This window comes from Saccopteryx bilineata, chromosome 2 (genome assembly GCF_036850765.1).
Source record: "Saccopteryx bilineata isolate mSacBil1 chromosome 2, mSacBil1_pri_phased_curated, whole genome shotgun sequence".
Taxonomy (NCBI): domain Eukaryota; kingdom Metazoa; phylum Chordata; class Mammalia; order Chiroptera; family Emballonuridae; genus Saccopteryx; species Saccopteryx bilineata.
In genome coordinates, this window is record NC_089491.1 from 9,148,231 (window position 1) to 9,169,097 (window position 20,867).

Below are 20,867 nucleotides of genomic sequence, written 5' to 3' on the forward strand. Positions count from 1 at the left end.
CTTTATGAATTCAATTTTTTTTTTTTTTGGTGGAGTCTTTAGGGTTTTCTATATATAATATCATGTCATCTACAAATAGTGACCATTTTACATCCAATCGGGATGACTTTTACTTCATTTCCTCACGTAATTACTGTGGCTCAGACTTCCAATACTCTGTTGTTGAATAAAAGTGGTGAAAATGGACGTTCTCATCTTGATCCTGATCATGAGAAAAAGCTTTCAACTTTTCACCGAGTGTGCTGTCGTCTATGGGCTTGTCATCTGCGGTGTTTATTATGTTGGGACACGGTCCTTCTATTCCTGTTTTGTTATTTTTAAAATCATAAATGGACGTTGAAGTCTGTCAAACACTTTTTCTGCATCTCTTGCGATGACCATGGGCCTTTTTTTGGTGGGTTTTTTTTTTTTTTTTTGTATTTTTCTGAAGCTGGAAATGGGGAGAGACCGACAGACTCCCGCATGCACCCGACCGGGATCCACCCGGCACGCCCACCAGGGGTGACGCTCTGCCCACCAGGGGGCAATGCTCTGCCCCTCTGGGGCGTCGCTGTGCCGCGACCAGAGCCACTCTAGCGCCTGGGGCAGAGGCCAAGGAGCCATCCCCAGCACCCGGGCCATCTTTGCTCCAATGGAGCCTTGGCTGCAGGAGGGGAAGAGAGAGACAGAGAGGAAGGAGGGGGGGGGGTGGAGAAGCAAATGGGCGCTTCTCCTATGTGCCCTGGCCGGGAATCGAACCCAGGTCCCCCGCACGCCAGGCCGACGCTCTACCGCTGAGCCAGCCGGCCAGGGCGACCACGGGCCTTTTATCCCCGTTTGTGAATGTGGTGTGTCACATCAGTGGATCTGCAGATGTTGAACCACCCTCGCACCCCTGGAAGAAACCCCACTTGATCATGGAGTATAAGCCTTTTACTGTATTGTTGAATTTGGTTTGCTAATATTTTGTTGAGGATTTTTGCTTCTAAGTTTATCAAGGACATTGGCCTGTCATTTGTGTTTTCCTGTGGTGTCCGATTCTGGCTTTGGTATCGGGATCATGCTGACCTTGTCTATTTGCTAGTATTTGATCAATTTGGCTACAGTTGCTGGAGAGGTGTAGTAAAATCTTCCAGTGCAATTGCTGATTTATCTATTTATCTTATTCTTTAGTCTGTCAGTATTTCAAAACTGATAGATTCTTGGCCCTGGTCAGTTGGCTCAGCGGTAGAGCGTCGGCCTAGTGTACGGAGGACCCGGGTTCGATTCCCGGCCAGGGCACACAGGAGAAGCGCCCATTTGCTTCTCCACCCCTCCGTCGCGCTTTCCTCTCTGTCTCTCTCTTCCCCTCCCGCAGCCAAGGCTCCATTGGAGCAAAGATGGCCCGGGCGCTGGGGATGGCTCTGTGGCCTCTGCCTCAGGCGCTAGAGTGGCTCTGGTCGCAACATGGCGACGCCCAGGATGGGCAGAGCATCGCCCCATGGTGGGCCTGCCGGGTGGATCCTGCCTAATGTTCCCAATGTCCTCCCCACATCTCTTGGGGGCTATCTTTTTGTTTATATTAAACTCATGTTCTGTCTGGTCTCTCAATTCTTCTGGTGTCAGCTTTAAAAAATTTTTATTTTTAAATATTTTATTTATTGATTTTACAGAGAGAGGAGGGGAGTGGGGAGCGAGAATTATCAACTCATAGGTGCCTCACTTTAGTTGTTTGTTGATTGCTTGTCCTATGTGCCTTGACCAGGTAAGCCTGGGGTTTCGAACTGGTGACCTCAGCATTCCAGGTAGATGTTTTATCCTCTGTGCCACCACAGGCCAGGCTGGCATCGGCTTCTTGTCTTCCTTTTGGTGGGCCAGCGCTTCGGGTGTGATCTCCTCCTGTGAACTCCCTGCGCCCCAGGACTCTAAGCTCTGCTGGCTGTAACATGTCCCGAGGGAAGTGGTGGCAGCCGCTTGGCTGCACATTGACATCACCTGGGAAGCTTGACAAATGGCTGATCCCTGCGTCCCTCCTCTAAAGACCCTCAAGTCAATGATCTAGGTGCGGTCTGGGCACAGGACGTTCTAATGTGCGGTCCAAGTTGCACAAAGGTGAGGGGATGAACATACCTAAGGTGCTCCAGCCCGGACCAACCTTGCCACCCCTGCCCACGTGCCCACCCACCTCGAGAGGCCAGAGCCCCAAAGAGATGGCCCAAACCTCTGTCTCAGCAGCGCCTTTCCCAACACCCTGTCTCTGGTTGCACTTACCCGGTCCTAGGTGTGGAGGGAGGGGAAGGGAGGGGAGAGGGCACCCACTGGAAGCGGCTCCCTGCCTGCCATCTCTCCGTGGCCTTGGCCATCCTTCCCCCGGCTGTTGCTGTGCCCACTCCGAGACCCAAACCCCTCCCAGCGTTAGTGCCGGGTCCTGTGATCCATCCGTCTCCTCTTTTTCTCTGGCACCCCAAGGCAGTCTGTGCCCCTGCCCGCACCCACCCCGCCCTCCCGGACTGCTGCGTTGGGCACTGCAGCTTCAGAGCCGAGCTGGGCGTGGGCCAGCTCTCACGCGGCGCTCCGCTCTCCTCGTGCTAGCGTCAGGACTTGTCTGGGGAGGCCGGCCACCGGCTATCACGGTCCCTGGAGTGGTCACGAACGTCAAAGCAAGTGCACAGGGGTCCATTCTTCCCGGGATTCTCAGCAATTGAGTCCGGCCCACCTGCCTCCGTACCTGCTTCAAGGACTTCATTCAAAGAGTGTTTGCTCATGACTGCTGTCTCTAAGCCTGTGCTGGGTTCTCTGGTTGCGAATATGGCAGCAGGGAGGCAGTAAAATAAATGAGACACACGAGCAGATACTCTAATGAGAGGATCAGATGGCTCCAGTGCCACCAAGGGAGCAAGGCCCTACTGTGCAATGTGTGAAATGGCTTGAAGAGCAGGTTCATTACCTCCAAGGGGTCACAAAGGGTATCATAGAGGAGGTCTATGCAAGGCATTGCAGGGTGAATAGGAGTTTACCAGGCAGAAAATCAGGGAGAAGCATTCTAGGCAGAGAGGGGCTAGCATATGCAGAGGCGAAGAATCACAGTTTAGGGTTTGAGGAACCACAAATGCAACAGGGAGATTAGTGGGAGGTGAGGCTGGGTGGGGGGTGGGACTGGGGAGGTGGAAGGGAAGCTGGGGTGGGGTGAGGCTGGGTGGGGGGTGGGACTGGGGAGGTTGGGGGGAAGCTGGGGTGGGGTGAGGCTGGGTGGGGGGTGGGACTGGGGAGGTGGGGGGGAAGCTGGGGTGGGGTGAGGCTGGGTGGGGGGTGGGAGGAAGCTGGGGTGGGGTGAGGCTGGGTGGGGGGTGGGAGGGAAGCTGGGTGGGGGTGAGGCTGGGTAGGGGGTGGGGTGGGTGGGGAGTGGGGAGTGGGGAGGTGGAGGGTGAGACTGGGTGAAGGGGAAGCTGGGCGAGGGGTGAGGCTGGGCGAGGGGTGAGGCTAGGTGGGGGGTGGGACTGGGGAGGTGGGGGGAAGCTGGGGTGGGGTGAGGCTAGGTGGGGGGTGGGACTGGGGAGGTGGGGGGGAAGCTGAGGTGGGGTGAGGCTAGGTGGGGGGTAGGACTGGGGAAGTGGGGGGGAAGCTGGGGTAGGGTGAGGCTAGGTGGGGGGTGGGACTGGGGAGGTGGGGGGAAGCTGGGGTGGGGGTGAGGCTAAGTGGGGGGTGGGACTGGGGAGGTGGGGGGAAGCTGGGGTGGGGTGAGGCTAGGTGGGGGGTGGGACTGGGGAGGTGGGGGGGAAGCTGGGTGGGGTGAGGCTAGGTGGGGGGTGGGACTGGGGAGGTGGGGAAGCTGGGGTGGGGGTGAGGCTGGGTGGGGAAGGGGCTGGGTGGGGGAGGGTAAGATGGAGGAAGGTGGTGTGTGGAAACCTGAGGGACTTGGACTTCATCCGCAGGGTGAGGGACAAAGCGTTCAAAGCAGAGTTCTGTTAGGGGCCCTGACTGTGGGAAAGGACTAAGAGGGGCAGACCCGGGGCGAGGCTGTAATCCCGGTACAGTGTAGAGAGCCTGAACTAAGAAAGGGGCAGCGAGAAGAGAAAATAGTGGCTGACTTTGAAAACGAATGTGGATGAGAGAACGGTCCAGCTGGCAACGGGGGTGACCACAGATGGCTCCGGGTGGCAGTGTGGGTGACTCTGGCAGGAGGTGGTGGAGCCGTTCCAGAGACGTGGGAGCCAGAAGGGGAGCTGGCTGGGACTCGGGGGAAGATGGCACCCTCAGCTCGGGCATGCTGAGGTCAAGGTGGGACACGCTGGGCCCGTGGGGCTGGAGCTCAGGGGGACGGGCCAGTGACAGTGAAGCCAAGTAAAAGCTACAGGCTGCTCCCGACGGTGAGGACGCAGAGGGGGAAGGTGAGGGTGGGGATTGGGGGCCCCAGAGTTTTAGGGATGAGCCCGTTTGTCTGGAAGAAACCAGCAGAGCAGGGGAGAACAGGAGAGACGTGTGCATGTGCGGGGTGGAGTGGGATGGGCTAGACCATCAGCTCCGCAAGGACAGGGCTGTCCCAGCTGAATCCACAGTGCCTGGCTCAGGGCCTGCACATGGAAGGTGCTCACAGGAGACTCGAACGGCTAGACGATGGATGAAAGGGTGAGTGATGCGTCCCCCGTCCTCACGTCACATCACAGCTGCTGGGAGGGGGCTTTTCCAGCGGCCCGGGAGGGTGCCCCACCCCTCAGCCCACAGTCCTGCCTTCCCCTGTAGTAGATGCCTCTCCAGGACCCACACTTGTACCTGCTTCTGATACTCAGTAAACACTTACTCCCCCTCCGGCCAGAGCGGCAGGGTAAGGGGTCACCTGACCCAGACCAGCCAATCAGAGTCTGGACTCCTGCCTCTGTCTTCTGAACTGAGAACACGTAAGCTTGGGCGGCTGTGTGTGCACACACGTGTGTATGATGGTGTTCAGAGCACATGGGGGGGGGGTTAGAGGGTGAGACACCCAGGTGGAGGCTGACGAGGCAGCGTGGGCAGGACAGGAGAAATAGGTACCACCTGGCTGTGACCTTGCTGAGGCCGGGCTGGTCCTGCTTTGGGCTCCGAGTGTCCTCTGGGTCTGGCTCCGAACCCCGCTGTGGCTGCTGTGTGTGGTTTGGGGGTTTGTGTGAGGTGCCTCTGAGCATCTGTCCGTCTGCCTTCCCAAGCAGCGCGTGAGGCCTCTCGCAAATCGGCTCTGGGTTCTGGAGGTCTGAGGCCCCACCTGCAGTTGCTCGGTGACCCAGCACTGGGCGGGACTCGGCACATGCTATGGATGGCAGCACAGAAGCCAGGCCCCAAAGACCTGCCTGTCCCTCGGACTCTGCTCATGCGAAATGCCCTGGGAATGTCACCATTCCATCTTTCCAAAGTTAGCCCCCAAGGAAAGCACTGTCCCCATTCTGAGACGTGTTGGGTCATGAACTGAAGGCCACATGGTCAGGAAGGGGCAGAGGCAGAATTTGAATCCAGCTCCTCAGACTCCCCTTTGAGTGTTCGTCGTGGGTTTCTCCTGCTGCTGTGGGAAAGAGACCCGAGAGGCAGGACCTGGGCTGGAGGTGCCCACACTCCTGTGGGGACCCTCATGGTCCTAACGAGAAGAGATGAGCTATGGCTGGCCCCGGTCTCACCGGAGTCTCGCATGAACAGGGCTGGAGGCAGTGACAGCTCAGACCACGCTGTCTAGCCTAAAAATGCAAAGGTCACCTATAAAGTCAAAGCACTTCGATAGTGAAACCTGAACTGACGCGTCCTCACCAGGAGCCTGTGTCCCGAGGCCCTGCGCCCGTCCCCAGCGTTTGCAGTGGCGCCTGAGCAGGTGAGCAGTCCGGGCAGCTGTGCCCCTCCACGGCCGGCCCTTTGAGCCCTGCCCAGACACGGCCTGGGGCGGGCGCAGATGAAAGAGCCCCACATTCCTTGCGGTGACCCGCTGAAACGCGTGCATTTCACATCCTTTCATTGCAACTGGGATTTTCTCCTTCAAGGAGCATTCCTGAGGGTTGGTGTCAGAGAATGGCAGGGCCTCTGGGACCCCCGCTGGATTCTTCTGGCTTGTAACCAGGCCAGCTACACTCAACAGGGCAAAGAAGCCCACTAGCCCTTTCAAGAAGGCTGGAAGGGCAGGCTGGTGGTAGCCTTCTGCTCCTTAAGCCCATGGCTGGCCCAGCCAGTGTCTGGGACAAGCTGGAGGCCTGAGGGATGTCACCTCGGGTGGCTTCAGAGACAGCAAGCTAGAAGGTTAAAACAAACATTTATTTAACAAATTATATTAAGACAGACAATCACACAGTGAAACTCCCCTTGGCCAAGTACAAGAGTCACCTCAAATAAATAAACGCAGTTAGGACGTCGTTCCCGTGGTGAGAGCACCGCGGCCGTCGGAGGTCCACGCGGCCGGGCAGTAGCCGCACCCGTCGCTGGGGAAGCTGAAACCGTCTGGCGGTGGTGACAGCTCCAGCTGCCGCAGGTCCACGTTTACAACAGGTGAAGAAAGCCGGGCTGACCACCAGGCGCCGGGGCGGGTGTGCGGGCGCCCGACCTCCCGTCCAGGCCCCGGGCTGTAGCAGACAGTGAACCGAGCCCCGGGAGCTCCTGTGCACCTTGCAGGCCCGTGGCCGCTTTGTCAAGGCCCTTCCCTGGCTCTGAGGACACAGGCTGGGCGGCCCCGCAAGTGGCAAATGTTGGGGCAGCCAGCAGACCCGGGGAGCCCTCGTCTGGGCAGGTAGGTGGGCTCTTGCCCCGTTCTTGGCGCCCGTGTCGTGCTGGAGTGGCGACCACCACGCTGGGATGTCCACTAGTGGACCACAAACAAAAAGGTTGTCGTGAGGCATGTGCTTATGTTGGGATGGCTGGCACCGCAGGCTCTGGGACCAGATGAGACTTGGGTCCAAATCTTGTCTCGGCCATGTACCAGCCTGTGCGCTTGGACAAGCCTTCGCTTCTCTCTCTGTAACAAGGAGCCAATAACATCCACTTTTGGGTATGTTATTTTTGAGGGGGAGTGACATTAGAAAAATGTGCTTACGGTGCCGGCCTGACGCCTGGCAGGGACTGTGGACTTAGGGCGTGTTAGTTCTTGCCCCCCCCCCACCTTCCTGAAGGACACGGGGCAGTTGGAAAAGCCAGTCTTCAATCAACCTCGGCAGCTTCTCACCACCAACTGTGTGTCGGCACCCCGGCGGGCAGACGGCTGTGACCCTCACCGGGGAGACAGGGCAGCTGGGGTCGGACCTGCTGGTTCTTCTCCCGGGGTCCTCATCTCTCCAAGTGGAGGAGGGTCCTGGCCGATGTTAGTTCTTAGACTTGGGTGGGGAAAAGCCTCGTTATCCATTTGCAAGTGGGCCTGGAGCAGAGTCCTTGCTCCTTGCCAGTGCGGTGCCGTGTCCAAGGCCTTCGGAGAGAGTTCGGATTTCCCGAGGGGAGAGAAGGTAAGGGGGACGCTGTGCTCTGCTCGGTCCTCTTGGGGATGGAGAGGGCTGGGGCAAGGCCGCTGCCCTTCACACTTTCAGCAGAGCCCTCCCGTCCACGCCTGGCCGGATGGTTTGTAAAGAAAAGTGCCTTCCCAGAAAGAAACAGGTCACTCAACTTGTGGGTGCGAGCCGGAGCCACACGCGGACAGGCCCACAGTGACCCACGCCGCCCTCGCCCACCGTCACCCGCCTCTCGCAAGGAAACGCAACGGGCGTGGGAGCAGCCTACGGTCCCCCCAGAGCCAGCGCAGCACTGACCGCGGGGTCACCTCCCACGCCGTTGTCGGGACTGGGTCTGTGGAGGTCTCCCAGCTCGCCCGATTCCCCCGGGGGTTTGAATGGGGTGGATGCCCCTCCTCCTCTCCCTGACAACCTCCCTCACCGCGGGGTCCCACACGGTTGTATCTGAACCTTCTCGGGCCCACGAGAGCTACTGAGATGCCTGGTCAGAGGTCAAGGGTGAAGGGACACCGGGCGTTACTGGCCAGATCGTCTCACGACCAGGGTGTGAGGATCACAGGACAAAGTGCACAAACCGAATGAGCTGGACAGACATACTCAGCCCTGCCCTGGACATCACCAGTCTGTCGGGCTGCGAGTCACATAGTTCACCTGGCTCTGAACCAGCCACCCACCCAAAAAGCAGCAGGAGACACGGTCTCTGGGCCCCATGGGGACCCCCACTTCCCTAGAAACACAACTAGCTTATTTCAGTGGGTACCCGTGAGACCAGTCAGCCCTGCCTGGTTAAGCACCATCCCATAAGGGCCTCACAGGGGCTGCCGCCTCCACCCCGCAGCCTCCCGGGCCTTGGCGGGCTCCACAAAGGGTCTTTTCCTGCCACCTTGATGCCTGGAGGCAGAGGAAGGCAGGTCTCCCCAGAGATGTCCTCAGGAGGCTGAGGAGAGGTGGCCACTTCCCAAATGCCCAGAAACCAGGACGTCTCAAGGTGAAGACTGAGGGGGAGAGCCCAGGGTTCTGGGGCCGGCGTGCTGACAGGCACGTGAGGTGTTCACCCTGCCCCGCTCCTGAGCCGGGGACCTCGCTCCTGCCTGCTGGCTGACTCCTGCTGCACCCCGCCACCCCAGGGACTGCGGGGAGGGGGTCTGCCCCTGGCTGTGGGGCCCCTCCCTGCCCTCCACGGCCCACCTACACGCTGGCCTCCCACACACGCCACACCTGTCCAAAACTCCAACAACCTGGTGACCCCCAATATGGGCGGTGCCCACAGCTCAGACAAGGGGGTGGGGCCCGGCCTCCAGCAGGGCCTATTGGCTCTCATGGCAAGTGTGAGCAGGGTGGAGCGTGGCGGCCAGCACCGTGTCCACTGGCCATCAGTGGCAAGAACTGTCAGTGCTGGTCCTGGTCCAGTGAACTGGTTCAGACGGACTCTTTAAAACAGCTGATTCTGTGAGCAGAGGCCATCAAGACACAGCCTGGCTCCAAGAAGCCAGGTGACCACGTGTTTCTGTCCCCCTGGGGCTGGGCACTGGCTCACAGAGCCTCTTCATTCGAAGACCTGGCAGGGCCAGCGGCTGTGGCCACCGGGTCAGGGCACCAGGCAGAGGCAGCTGGCACTGCCGAGGTGAGCCCTTTGGGGAAGCAGGTACGAGTGGGTGTGCCCAGCACCCTGGGCGCAGGCCCAGCCGCTCTCTGCCTTCCTGCCCAGGTGGCTGTCCCCTCTGTGCTGGCGGCCGAGGCATGCTGTTCCGTGGCCTCGGGACATCCAGTGTGTGAATCGAGGGATGAGTCCAAGCACAGACTGTCCACAGTGGGGCAGGAAGCCAGGCACGGGTCCCCTTCGGCCGCTGGCTTCTTCCTCCTGCGGTCCTCAGGGTCACTGTGCAATGCCGCAGGACCTGATGCTGCTGGCGGGAGGGACTCGCTCCATGGCAGCCCCGGGTCCGGCTGATGGGTAAGCCCTAGAGGGTCCTGTGCAAAGCCGCCACCCCGCAGGCCCGTCCAGGAGGAAAGCGATGGCTCAGCGGCAGATGACAGGTGTGAAGGGAGCCGGTGGTGTCACTGGGCGGCCTGAGAAACTGTCCAGGGCCCTCGGGCGACTCCCGTGGTGGTTAGAGGACAGCTGCTCACTGCACAGACAGGTTAGGAGCTGCTGGTCACTACAGCACACACAGATTAGTCGAGGTTATGAACAACAGCCCCAGGGAGGCGAGACGTCCTGTCCAGCAAGCTGCTGGCCGCAGACAGAAGAGCTCAGCTGCCCGGGGTCTGCCGGACGAGCCGACGGGCAGTGCGGAGGGCGGGCAGCAGGGGCGGGGGGCGCTCAGTAGTCTGGGCTGAGGGGTCTTCTCCCCGCAGGTGGCGCCCGGGCCCTCAGGACTGGGGGACCTGCTGACAGCGCGTGGGGCTGGGTGGCAGCCGGGCGGCAGCGCTCTGCTCCGTGCGGAAGCTGTACTCGTACTGCGGGAGGGTCGGGGACAGAGAAGCACGTCAGCGCCCGGGGACACCTGGGAAGGCCGCCCACGCCCGAGGACACCTGGGAAGGCCGCCCACGCCCGAGGACACCTGGGAAGGCCGCCCACGGCTGAGGCTGAACCCACACAGAGGCCTCGCCCGTGGGGAAGGCCGCCCCCGCACGCGAGCGTGTGAGTGTGCATGCAGACACCTCTGGGGCTGCAGGAGCAGGGCTAGTCTGTGGTGACTGGCGCCTCTCACAGCCCCTGCCCCCCCGAGGGGCGGCCTCCGCACCAGCAGTGCCCACAGTCACAACGCCAGCGGCAAACAGGCGGGAGCTGATCGCGTGCCAGGCTGCCGCCCAGCGCCCTCCTGCTTCCCCACACCTGGCAGACCTTGTCCTTTTGGGAGCAGAGTCGCACACTGGCGAGGGGCACAGCTGGGACTCCGCCCCAAACCCGGCCCGGGTCTGGCTGCAGCACCAGGCTCAGGGAGCCCTGACCTGCCCCCGAGTCTGACGGCACCAGGGGACACGGCACAGTCCCCGCCCACTTTCCTCACTGAGTCCCCAGAGCCACTCTCTGAAGGGTGTGCGGATGCCTCGTCAGCTGATGAGGACCCGGTTCCCTGAGCACCACGCCCCAGGCCTCCCTGCTGGAGCTCAGGCGGTGTCCACAGTGCTCAACCCTCGTGCTGGGGACCCAAGCTCACCTAGCAGGTCACAGAAACGAGTAAAGGTACGTTCTGAGTCTGCTGGTCACTCAGAGAAGGGGCAGTAACTTCTACTGTGGGGACAGGGGGCCTCTGGTTCACCTTCAAGGCCAGGTGGATCTCAACATCCCCATGTTGGGCTGGGTTGTGGGGAACAGTCTGGAACACAAGGCCAGGGCAGCCATGTGGTCCTATGGGTCTTGGGAATGAGGAACTTAGGTTAGGTCAGCTGTTGTCAAACATTTCAAATATTTGAAAACTTTTTAAAGGTCAGACGTGTCGTAAAAAGGCTCCCCTACTTAAAACAGCAAAGCGAAGCCGCCTGTTGAACTCGAGCACCACCGGAAGCCGTCTCCTCCTGCCGCAGGGGGCAGCTGCTGGGCGCCCCCCTGGGGGGCCGCACCCCCAACCGTGGGCTCCAACCCCCCGCCCGTGGACCGCCCGCAGCAAGGAGCCACTCCGGGGCCGTGCTGAGGAGAACAGCAAGACGCTGACGATTTCAGGACGAGTCGTGTCCTCAAGCCCCTGCCTGACAGTCCCACAGGACTGACCCAGGACACAGACCTGAGCTGGGGTTGGGGTGGGGAGTGCCCTGGCTGCCCCTGCCCCACGTGCACGGCCGCAGTGAGCGGCCCCCGAGATGCCGGGGACAGGATGGTGGCCACCAGAAGGAGTGTGGGGAGGAGCTGGTGTCGCAGGGTGACCTCAGGCCGGCCTTTCCTCCTCCCTGGACCTCAGTACACTCAGCTCTAAAGGGGGTCACATAAGACATGACAAGAGTTGGTGAGAATGTGGAGAAAAGGGGACCCTTGTGCACTGCTGGCGGGACTGCAGACTGGCGTGGCCACTGCGGGAAGAGCCACTGTGGAAAGTGGTACAGAGACCCCTAAAAAACTAAGTTTCTACCACACGAGCCAACAACTCCACTTCTGGGTGTTCAGCCGAAGGAAACGGAGACGCTGCCTTGAAGAGACACCTGCACCCCCGTGGTCACTGCAGCGTCACCCACACCAGCCGAGACAGAAGGACAGCCTCGGTGACCATCAACAGGTGAATGGACCAAGAGCGGTGTACGTACATGGTGGGATACCATTCAGCCACGAGAATGAAGTCTCGCTATTCGGGACAGGATTGCGCTACGTGAAGTAAGTCAGATGGAGAAAGAAAATACCAAATGATCTCACTTGTATGTGGAATCTCAAAAAACAACCAGACACACAAAACCCCAACCCAGCTGGTAAACACAGAGGGCAGATTGGTGGTCACCAGAGGCAGGGGTCAGGGGGTAGGTAAATGGGTGATGGGGGTCAAAAGTACAAGCTTCTAGTTATAAAATAAGTCATGGGGATGTAATGCACACAGCATGGTGACTATGGTAAACAATACTGTACTGTATATTTGAAGGTTGCTAAGAATAAATCTTAAAAGTTCTCATCACAAGAAAAAAAACCTGTGTGACTACAGTGACCTGTTAGCTAGATTGGTCATTTTGTAATATATGCAAACACTGAATCATTCTATTGTTCTTTTGAAAGGAATATACCTTAATGGAAAGTGGGGTCACCACACACTCCCAGGCCTGGGGTGAGGGTGGGGTGAGGTTCAGCAGGTCAGGGCCTGCCCACCCTGGCACCAGGCAAGCAGTCACTGCACGTTTGTGGGCTACTTGGGAGAATCAGAGCAGCCTAAGCCCGACCACTGTGCTGCTTGCTCTCTAGTGACCAGGGCACAGGCCAACGCTCGCTCAGGCATTCCAGCTCCCCCGAGGCAGGCAGACCAGCCTGGAGTTAGAGGCGGCCGAGTTTGGGCAAAGTCTGGGACAATACCGCCACCTCGTGGCTGCTCGAGTGCATCACAGAAGAAAGCGTTCCCTCACTGGCTCCCTCAGCACCCGGTACCCCATCACCCTGTGCTGGGCACTTGGGCCAGATGAGAGCCCCAGAGGGTGGGGGGCGGGGCATGGGCACGCAGGGCCGTTAACCCAAATGAGCAACACCGGAGGGCGGGGAGGCTTGGGAAGAGAACGGGAGAGCATGTCTACCAGTGGCGAGGCCGGTACCCAAGCAGCACCCAGGGGAGACACTCGGCTTGAGACGTGGAACCAGTGGTGAAGGAACGGAAATGGGAAGCACTTGGGGTCAAGGCAGCTGGAGTTACAGAGGTGGAGGTGTTTCAAGAACAGCGCTCAAGGCCAGAAAACAAGGGTTGGGCCTGGCGCTTGGGATGAGGGCCCCGAGAATGAGGAGGGTGAACGAGAGGCGGGGGGCTTCACTGTGGCTGCTCTGAGACCGGTTTGGGAAGGCCTGCGTGGGGCAGCGGCAGCGGTGAGCAGGGGGCGGCCGATGCCCGGCCCCGAGACCACCTCCTCGGGAAGGCCAGGTGGTGCCCTGCTGCGTGGGCTCTGTGCCAGGCCCCTCGGGGAAACGGGCACCGGCACAGAGCCACAAAGGGAGACAGGCGGCAGCGCCCGGGGTCCACACCAGAGGCCTGACCTTCTGCAGACCCGCTGCCACAGCCTTCCGACAGCGGGGTGGCTGGGACTGGAGGGGGGCTAGGACATCTCCTAGCCTGGGCGAGCAAGTGCTGACCAGGGCTGAGTGGGAGCCCCAGGCCAGTTTCTGTGTCAGGGTCACTGGGCGGGGCACAGATGGCCTCGGGGATGAACTGCAAAACTCCTGTTTCTCCCCCATCTGGGGCCGGGGAGAGGCGGGGGAAGACACACACGGCCCTTTCCTGACTCACAGCCCAACAAGTGCACGGCCGCCCCTCTGGGGGCCAGGGCTCCGGGCGGGCGCACCCGCCATCCCCACCCCTGGCCTTGGGATTTTCCCTTTTTAGGTTGTGTTGGCTGGAGAAAAGGGTGACTCCCCTCTCTTGTTTTCTCTAACTCCCCAAATGAAATTTCAACATATGTCCCTCGACATAATCCCCCTTAGGCTGCGGATAACCCTTCCCACAGACTCTGTCCTCTGCCTGGGACTGCTGGCCCCCAAGTGTTTGCCCAAGAGACTAGGGCCGCTTCTGGAAACCGGTTCACTCCCTTGGGCAAACAGTGAGTACCTTTGAAGGTGGATTTGGGCTCAGATCTGTTTACTGAAGACATTAGTCTCCCGCATAAGGAAAATCTGCCCTCGCGTACAAACAGCAAATCCTTTTTGAATTAAAAAAAATTTCAATTAAAAAGAACTTGGGTTTGCAGAGCCAGAGCCGACCCAGCGGAGTAGAGCTGGGCCTTGGTGCCCTCTGGTGGGCACAGGCCTCCATCACCGCAGCATCTGAAGCACGTCTGGGAGGCCTCCCCAGGAAAGAGACATCACTGTCAGGGGCTCTGTCTGGGGCTGGCCCAGGGCCTGGGGATGGGGGCCTCTGGCCGGAGACCCCGCAACTGACACATCGAACCTCTGGTGTTACAACGCACTACTCCCAACTTCAAATAGCCTCTTGTCTCAGGGAGGCCAGTGTCCTCCGTGAGAGAGGCCGTGGGAGAGGCTAACTGCAGCTTCCACCTGCACTTGGGTGGCCCAGTCACTTTCTGTCCCACCCACGGGCAAAATGGCCACGACCAATACCCACCCCCCGCCCCGCCCACCAAGTCCACTTACAAAGCTTTTGTGAAACTCACCTAAGACAATTCATGTGGAAGCACCTTGAGAGTAAGAGAACCGGCCCTCCTGATGCAGCAGAACCAGGGGCTGCCCAGAGCCAGGCTGCCTGGGCCCTGACCGGTCAGGGTGTGGGTGTGGGTGTGGGTTAGGGTGTGTGTCAGGGTGTGGGTGAGGGTGAGGGTGTGGGTGTGGGTGTGGGTGTGGGTTAGGGTGTGTGTCAGGGTGTGGGTGAGGGTGAGGGTGTGGGTGAGGGTGTGGATGTGGGCGAGGGTGTGTGTCAGGGTGTGGGTGAGGGTGAGGGTGTGGGTGTGGGTGAGGGTGTGGGTGAGGGTGTGGGTGAGGGTGAGGGTGTGGGTGTGGGTGAGGGTGTGGGTGAGGGTGTGGGTGAGGGTGTGTGTCAGGGTGTGGGTGAGGGTGAGGGTGAGGGTGTGTGTCAGGGTGTGGTGAGGGTGTGGTGAGGGTGTGTGTCAGGGTGTGGGTGTGGTGAGGGTGGAGGGTGTGGGTGAGGGTGTGGGTGAGGGTGTGTGTCAGGGTGTGGGTGAGGGTGTGGTGAGGGTGTGTGTCAGGGTGTGGGTGTGGTGAGGGTGGAGGGTGTGGTGAGGGTGAGGGTATGTGTGAGGGTGTGAGTGTGAGTGAGAGTGTGGCTATGGGTGAGGGAGGGTTCGGGTGAGGGTGAGGGTGTGTGTCAGGGTGTGGGTGTGGGTGTGGGTGAGAGTGTGTGTGAGGGTGTGTGTGAGGGTGTATGTGAGGGTGTATGTGAGGGTGAGGGTGTGGTGAGGGTGAGGGTATGTGTGAGGGTGTGAGGGTGTGAGGGTGAGGGTGTGGGTGAGGGTGAGGGTGTGTGTCAGGGTGTGGGTGTGGGTGAGAGTGTGTGTGAGGGTGTGTGTGAGGGTGTATGTGAGGGTGAGGGTGTGGTGAGGGTGTGAGTGTGTGTGTGTGGGTGAGGGTGTGTGTGAGGGTGTGTGTGTGGGTGTGTGTGTGGGTGTGGGTGAGTGTGTGGGTGTGTGTGTGGGTGAGGATGAGGGTGAGGGTGTGGGTGTGTGTGTGGGTGTGTGTGAGGGTGAGAGTGTGGGTGTGTGTGTGGGTGTGTGTGAGGGTGAGAGTGTGGGTGAGGGTGTATGTGAGGGTGAGGGTGTGTGTGAGAGTGAGGGTGAGTGTGGGTGAGAGTGTGGGTGAGGGTGAGGATGTGTGTGAGGGTGTGTGTGAGGGTGTGTGTGAGGTTTAGGATGTGTGTGAGGGTAAGGGTATGTGTGAGGGTGTTGGTGAGGGTATGTGTGAGGGTGTGGGTATGGGGGAGGGTGTGGGTGTGGGTATGGGAGTGTGTGATGGTGAGGGTATGCATGAGCGTGTGTGGGTAAGGGTGTGTGTGGGTAAGGGTGTGTGTGGGTAAGGGTGTGTGTGGGTAAGGGTGTGTGTGTGAGGGTGTGTGTAAAGGTGAGGGTATGGGTGTGGGTGTGAGGGTGTGTGTAAAGGTGAGGGTATGGGTGTGGGTGTGTGAGTGTGTATGATGGTGAGGGTATGTGTGAGGGTATGTGTGAGGGTGTGTGTGAGGGTGAGGATGAGGGTGAGGATGAGGGTGAGGGTATGGGTGTGTATGAGAATGAGGGTGTGGGTGATGGTGAGGGTGTGTGAGGGTGTGGGTGAGGGTGTGTGAGGGTGTGTGAGGGTGTGTGAGGGTGTGTGAGGGTGTGTGTGTGTGGATGAGGATGTGAGTGTGGGTGAGGGTATGTGTGAGGGTGTGCATTAGCGTGTGTGAGGGTGAGGGTGTGGGTAAAGGTGAGGGTATGGGTGTGGGTGTGGGTGAGGATGAGGGTGTGTGTAAGGGTGAGGATGTGCGTGAGTGTGATGGTGTGTGTGAGGGTGTGTGTGAGGGTGTGGGTGTGTGTGAGGGTGAGGATGTGCATGAGTGTGATGGTGTGTGTGAGGGTATGTGTGAGGGTGAGGGTGAAGGTGTGTGTGAGGGTGAGGGTGAGGGTGAGGGTGAGGGTATGGGTGTGTATGAGGGTGAGGGTGTGGGTAATGGTGATGGTGGGTGAGGGTGTGGGTGTGGGTGAGGGTGTGGGAGTGTGTGAGGGTGTGGGAGTGTGTGAGGGTGTGTGTGTGTGTGAGGGTGTGTGAGGGTGTGTGAGGGTGTGGGTAAGGGTGTGTGTGGGTAAGGGTGACAGTGATGGTGTGGTGGTGGTGGTGGGCCAGGCATTAGCATTTGCATGAAGACATTTACCAAACATAGCAGAAAAGGTAAGCATAGCCCACCCACCCACTCTTCACTCCCTGGGTCCAGTGACGATCAGAGCAATCCGAGATCTTCCCACGAGAAAGGACAATGGTAAGGGGGTGTTTCCAGCATCCGAGTGTTCAGACGCGGAAGCTGAGGCCCAGGGAAGCATCACACTTGGCAGGAGGCAGTGTAGGGTCCCCATCTACTTCATCACATGGACACAATCAGAGGTGGAGCAGACCAACAGGTGTGTGCCAACACGGGCACTTTGGTAAGTGACAGTCCTGCAGGGACCCGGCCAGGTGAGAACAGGGGGAGGGGAAGCGAAGGGGCAGACTCAGGCTAAGGAGAGGAGTCTGGTTCAGGGGTCAACCCCATGGAAGGATGGGCTTGGCTGTCAGGGAGGGGCCCTGCACAGTCAGAGGGAGGGGGTGAGGAATGAGCAGCGGCCCCGTCTTCCCCGGAGCCAGCCTCTCCCAAGCCTGCCCCGCCTGGCACTGCCTTGGCCCCACGGCCTGGGCCATGACACCTGCTCTGCTCACCACCCACGGCTCAACCCCTCTGGGCACACCGGCCACGGACAGCTTCCTCTCCTCCCGCCACACCCCCACCCCACCCCCGCCTGTCTCCAGAGGCCTGTTTGCTGAGTCACCAGCGGGGCAGGGGAGAGGCAGGTGGCATCAGGGGAGCCAGTGCAGAAGGGCCCCGGGCCCCTGGAGAGTCCTTCTCTGGTTGGTCTGTGTGTTTCCCATGGGAGTCCTGTCCGTACTTGGCTGGTGGCTCTACAGAGGTATCTCCAGAGCTTCAGAGAACACCTTGTTCAACTCCCTCATTTGGTGAGAATGGGCCTGGAGCTCAGGAGTCATGGATTAGAGCCAATGACCCAGTTGTCACTAATAAGGTGACGGGGTAGCAGAGCTGCCAGGTCCCGAGTGTGAGTGTCGGGATCAAACCCTCACGCCCTGTGAAGCTGGCACTCTTCTTCCCAGGACGGGTGAGCACACCAGGCTCAGAGGCTGTGATGTGACCAGGGCCCAGGCTCGGGACACAGCTGGGCGACACCTTTGTCCACCACAGTCCGTACTGGATGCTCTGGCCAGTGTCACCCACGCCCCGCCACGTGCTAACTCGGCCCTGCCTCCTAGCCACAGGCATCTGGGGAACTCCTCCATCCTGGTCAGTCTCGCCTTTCCCGCTCTAAGCCTGGGACCCGCAGGAGGCAATATGATACCCGCCGCCCACTCTCAGGGCAGCCTCAGCCCACAGAGCACCTCTACCTGGGATCTGGGTGGAGGGTCAGGGGGTGGTGACGTGACTCCTATGTCCCCACCCTGTGGCACAGCCCCGAGCCCCTCCTCAGCCCTGGAGCGAGGTGGGAATAAATTCTGCAGAGACCCTGTCCCATGCATGGCTTCTAAAATCTTCCTGCCGAGCGGTTTCCTAGGTGTGCTGGGGCCGGTCCCACCTTTGTGCCTTTCCCTGTGCTCTTCCCTCGGGGACACTTTCTCCCTTGAGTGGCTGAAGCCCTGCCTGTCCTTTGAGGCTCAGGTAAAGGGGCACTTGTTCTGGAAAGTGATCCCCTCCCCCAACCTTCCATCTCACCCTAAGTACAGGGTGAGAGGGGTCTCAGCCATTCCTATAGCTCCAGAGCTGGTAGAAGTTGTGGCCCAGAAGAGATGGATAGATGAATAAGTGAATAAATAGATGAATAAATGAATGGGTGGATGGGTGGGTGAGTGGATGGGTGAAGAGACAGATCAAGCTCTGGGCATAACTCAGTGCAAAGGAGAGAAAGTAGCTAAGGTAGGCAGTTGGTTCTTGGGCAGGTGGTCATTCTAGTTTCAGTCTCCTGTGGCAGCGGCAGTGGGTGGGTCCAGCCCTGGGTCCCCTGGATCCCGACAGCCCTCCTGAGCACAGCAGGGAAGTGGCCCCACCCTGTGGGGTTTAACTCATGCGTGGAAAGTACTGAGCCCAGGGCTTGTCCACATCACCCCTGTGCATGGTGAACGCACCAGTCTAGGTGTGACTGGGTTCGTGTCTCCACACATAGATCATGTACAAGTTAGAGGTTCATACCTTGTTAGCATGTGTGGTGTTTAAAAAGTTATAAACAGCCTGACCTGTGGTGGCGCAGTGGATAAAGCGTCGACCTGGAAATGCTGAGGTCACCGGTTCGAAACCCTGGGCTTGCCTGGTCAAGGCACATATGGGAGTTGATGCTTCCAGCTCCTCCCCCTTTCTCTCTCTCTGTCTCTCCTCTCTCTCTCTCCCTCTGTCTCTCCCTCTCCTCTCTAAAAAATGAATAATAATAAAAAAAATTAAAAAAAATAATACATTAAAAAAAAAAGTTATAAACATTGAAAAGTTTAGACTTTGTATAAAAAAGTAGGGGGATATGGCAATTCTGGACCTTCATTCTTGCCCAGCAACCCCTGGCCTGGCCTGGTTAAATGGAGGGGGCCTCCTCTAGAGAAGCATGTGCCTTCTGGTTTGCCACAGTCTCCACCACTCCCTATAAACCGCCCAACCAGGCAGAGTGTCACCTGCCATTTTATCACTGTGATATCTGTGTGTGGAGGGGGTGAGGGAACAAGGTAAATGAGAAAGTGACAGGTACTTGTATCCATGACTATTGGAAGTGGGGAAACAAAAGGCAGACCGAGAAGGCCGCACTCCACAGGAAAGTGGGGAAGCACGTTTTGTGGTGCAATGGAAGACTGCTGCATGGGGAACGAGGTCACAAAGAGCGCCTGGCTGTCCCTGCCCCCCCCCCCCCCCCGCGGCACCTGTGTCCAGCCTGCCAGCTCTGCGTGGGGTCCGGCAAGGCTGGGGTCTGACCCTTTGCTGCTAAGTAAATACCACAGCTGTGTCCACAAAGAGCCCGGGGCTCACCCCCACCAAGTCAGCATTTCTGACTTTACCTAAATATCACCTAAAAACCCAGATATTTGTATTTTTCCTCTCCTAAGTTACTTGCAGAAGAGATTTGAAACAACATGGCTTCCTGGCCCTGATTTCTGGGTGGAGGGGAAGGCGGGGGAGGGCCGCACTGGGAAGTCCTGCCCATTCCTCACCTCACCTTCACGGGCACGTCTGCCCTGCACGCCAGGGTCTTCTATGCGGTCATTTGGGGGGGGGTGTTACTTTAAAACTTGGGAGATGAAAGGTCCTCAAGCTATAAGAATAGTAAAATCCTTTCATGAAGAACTTGAATAAGATCAAATATTCACCTTGACCTCAGTTTTGCATGAGCAGGTCACAGCTGAGGACGGAGTCCAGGGCGAGAGCGTCCGTCCCCAGCCTGCCCCCCCGGCCCGGCCTGGCTCTCTCTTAGAGCGTGGGTGCCTGGGGCCGGTCCAGGAGCACTGGTGGGGGCAGCTACTGGGCTGACACTGCTGCCCACAGAACAAAAGACAGGGGTGGGGGGACTCAGAATCAGGGACTCTATTAATATAATCTACTGCATTAATATGCCCGTGAGAAAATAATATGATTATCTGAGGAGATGATTAAAAGACATTTATCAAAAGCCAACATCCATTTCTGATAAAAACATTTAGGAAAATAAAAATAGATGGCTAATTCTTTAACATGATAAAAAAAGGGGGGGGGACAGGCCCATATATGTATATATCATATATAGCAAGCCAAAACGTAACATTATGGATTAATGTTGAAATGAGAAACTTCCATTAAAAACACGAATAAGAGAAGGAAGCCCAGTGACCTGAACTTGCCGGCCCGGCTAAGGCACCAGGACGAGGAACCAGTACCGGAAGGAGGAGCCTGGCTCGGGGTTCGCACAAAACCAAAGAACAGCAACTGAGAAACCGTCCGAAACAGCGAGTCAGCGAGAGCCAGCTCCAAAAATGCAACGGAACAGCCAACAGTGCCTCGATGTGTCAAGAACAGAGAATATAATGGAAGAAGAGATCCCATTTACAAGAGCCACAAAGACATAAAACACCTATGAATAACCTGCAAGAAATGTGTCGGCTCTCTGCAAAGAGCACTGTTCTACTCTGCCGAATGACAGAGCAAACACTAGGATGGAGACGCTTCCCCTAAAATGCGCATCAGTCCCATTACCTACGTGCTCAATACAGTTACAGTAAACACCCAAAACGGAGTTTTTGGAAACCCTCCTCACAAAAAACGAGTATAAAGTTCAGCTGGAAGAAGTCATGTGAATATAATTAGGAAAATTTTGGGGGAAAAAGAGAATTAACCCTATTGTGTGTTAAGATTTATTATAAAGCTATAAGAATCAAAACAGTGTGGTAATAGCTAAAAAGGAAGAGTCCAGGGAAATGCCCATGAATCACCTTACACACGGAACTACACAGTCAGGTGCCACTGAATGGGGCTACGCTCTGAGAAATGCATCCTTCGGGGGTCTTGTGTGAGCAGCATGTGTTCTTAGCCAAACCTGCACACAGCCTACTGCACCCCGAGGCTGTGTGGTCCAGCCTCCTGCTC

General features: G+C 58.3%; 1 protein-coding gene across 9 annotated transcripts in view; it reads right to left on the minus strand.

The window, feature by feature from the left end:
• Positions 1-6,203: 6,203 nt before the first annotated feature.
• MVB12B (multivesicular body subunit 12B) overlaps positions 6,204-20,867 on the minus strand; it is a 161,610-nt gene continuing 146,946 nt past the window's right edge. For all 9 annotated transcript variants that reach the window (XM_066256202.1, XM_066256194.1, XM_066256198.1 and 6 more), the window contains one exon: positions 6,204-9,860. In XM_066256202.1, coding sequence (XP_066112299.1) covers positions 9,774-9,860 — 87 coding nt within the window. In that variant the 3' untranslated portion in view covers positions 6,204-9,773. The remainder of the gene's footprint in view (positions 9,861-20,867) is intronic.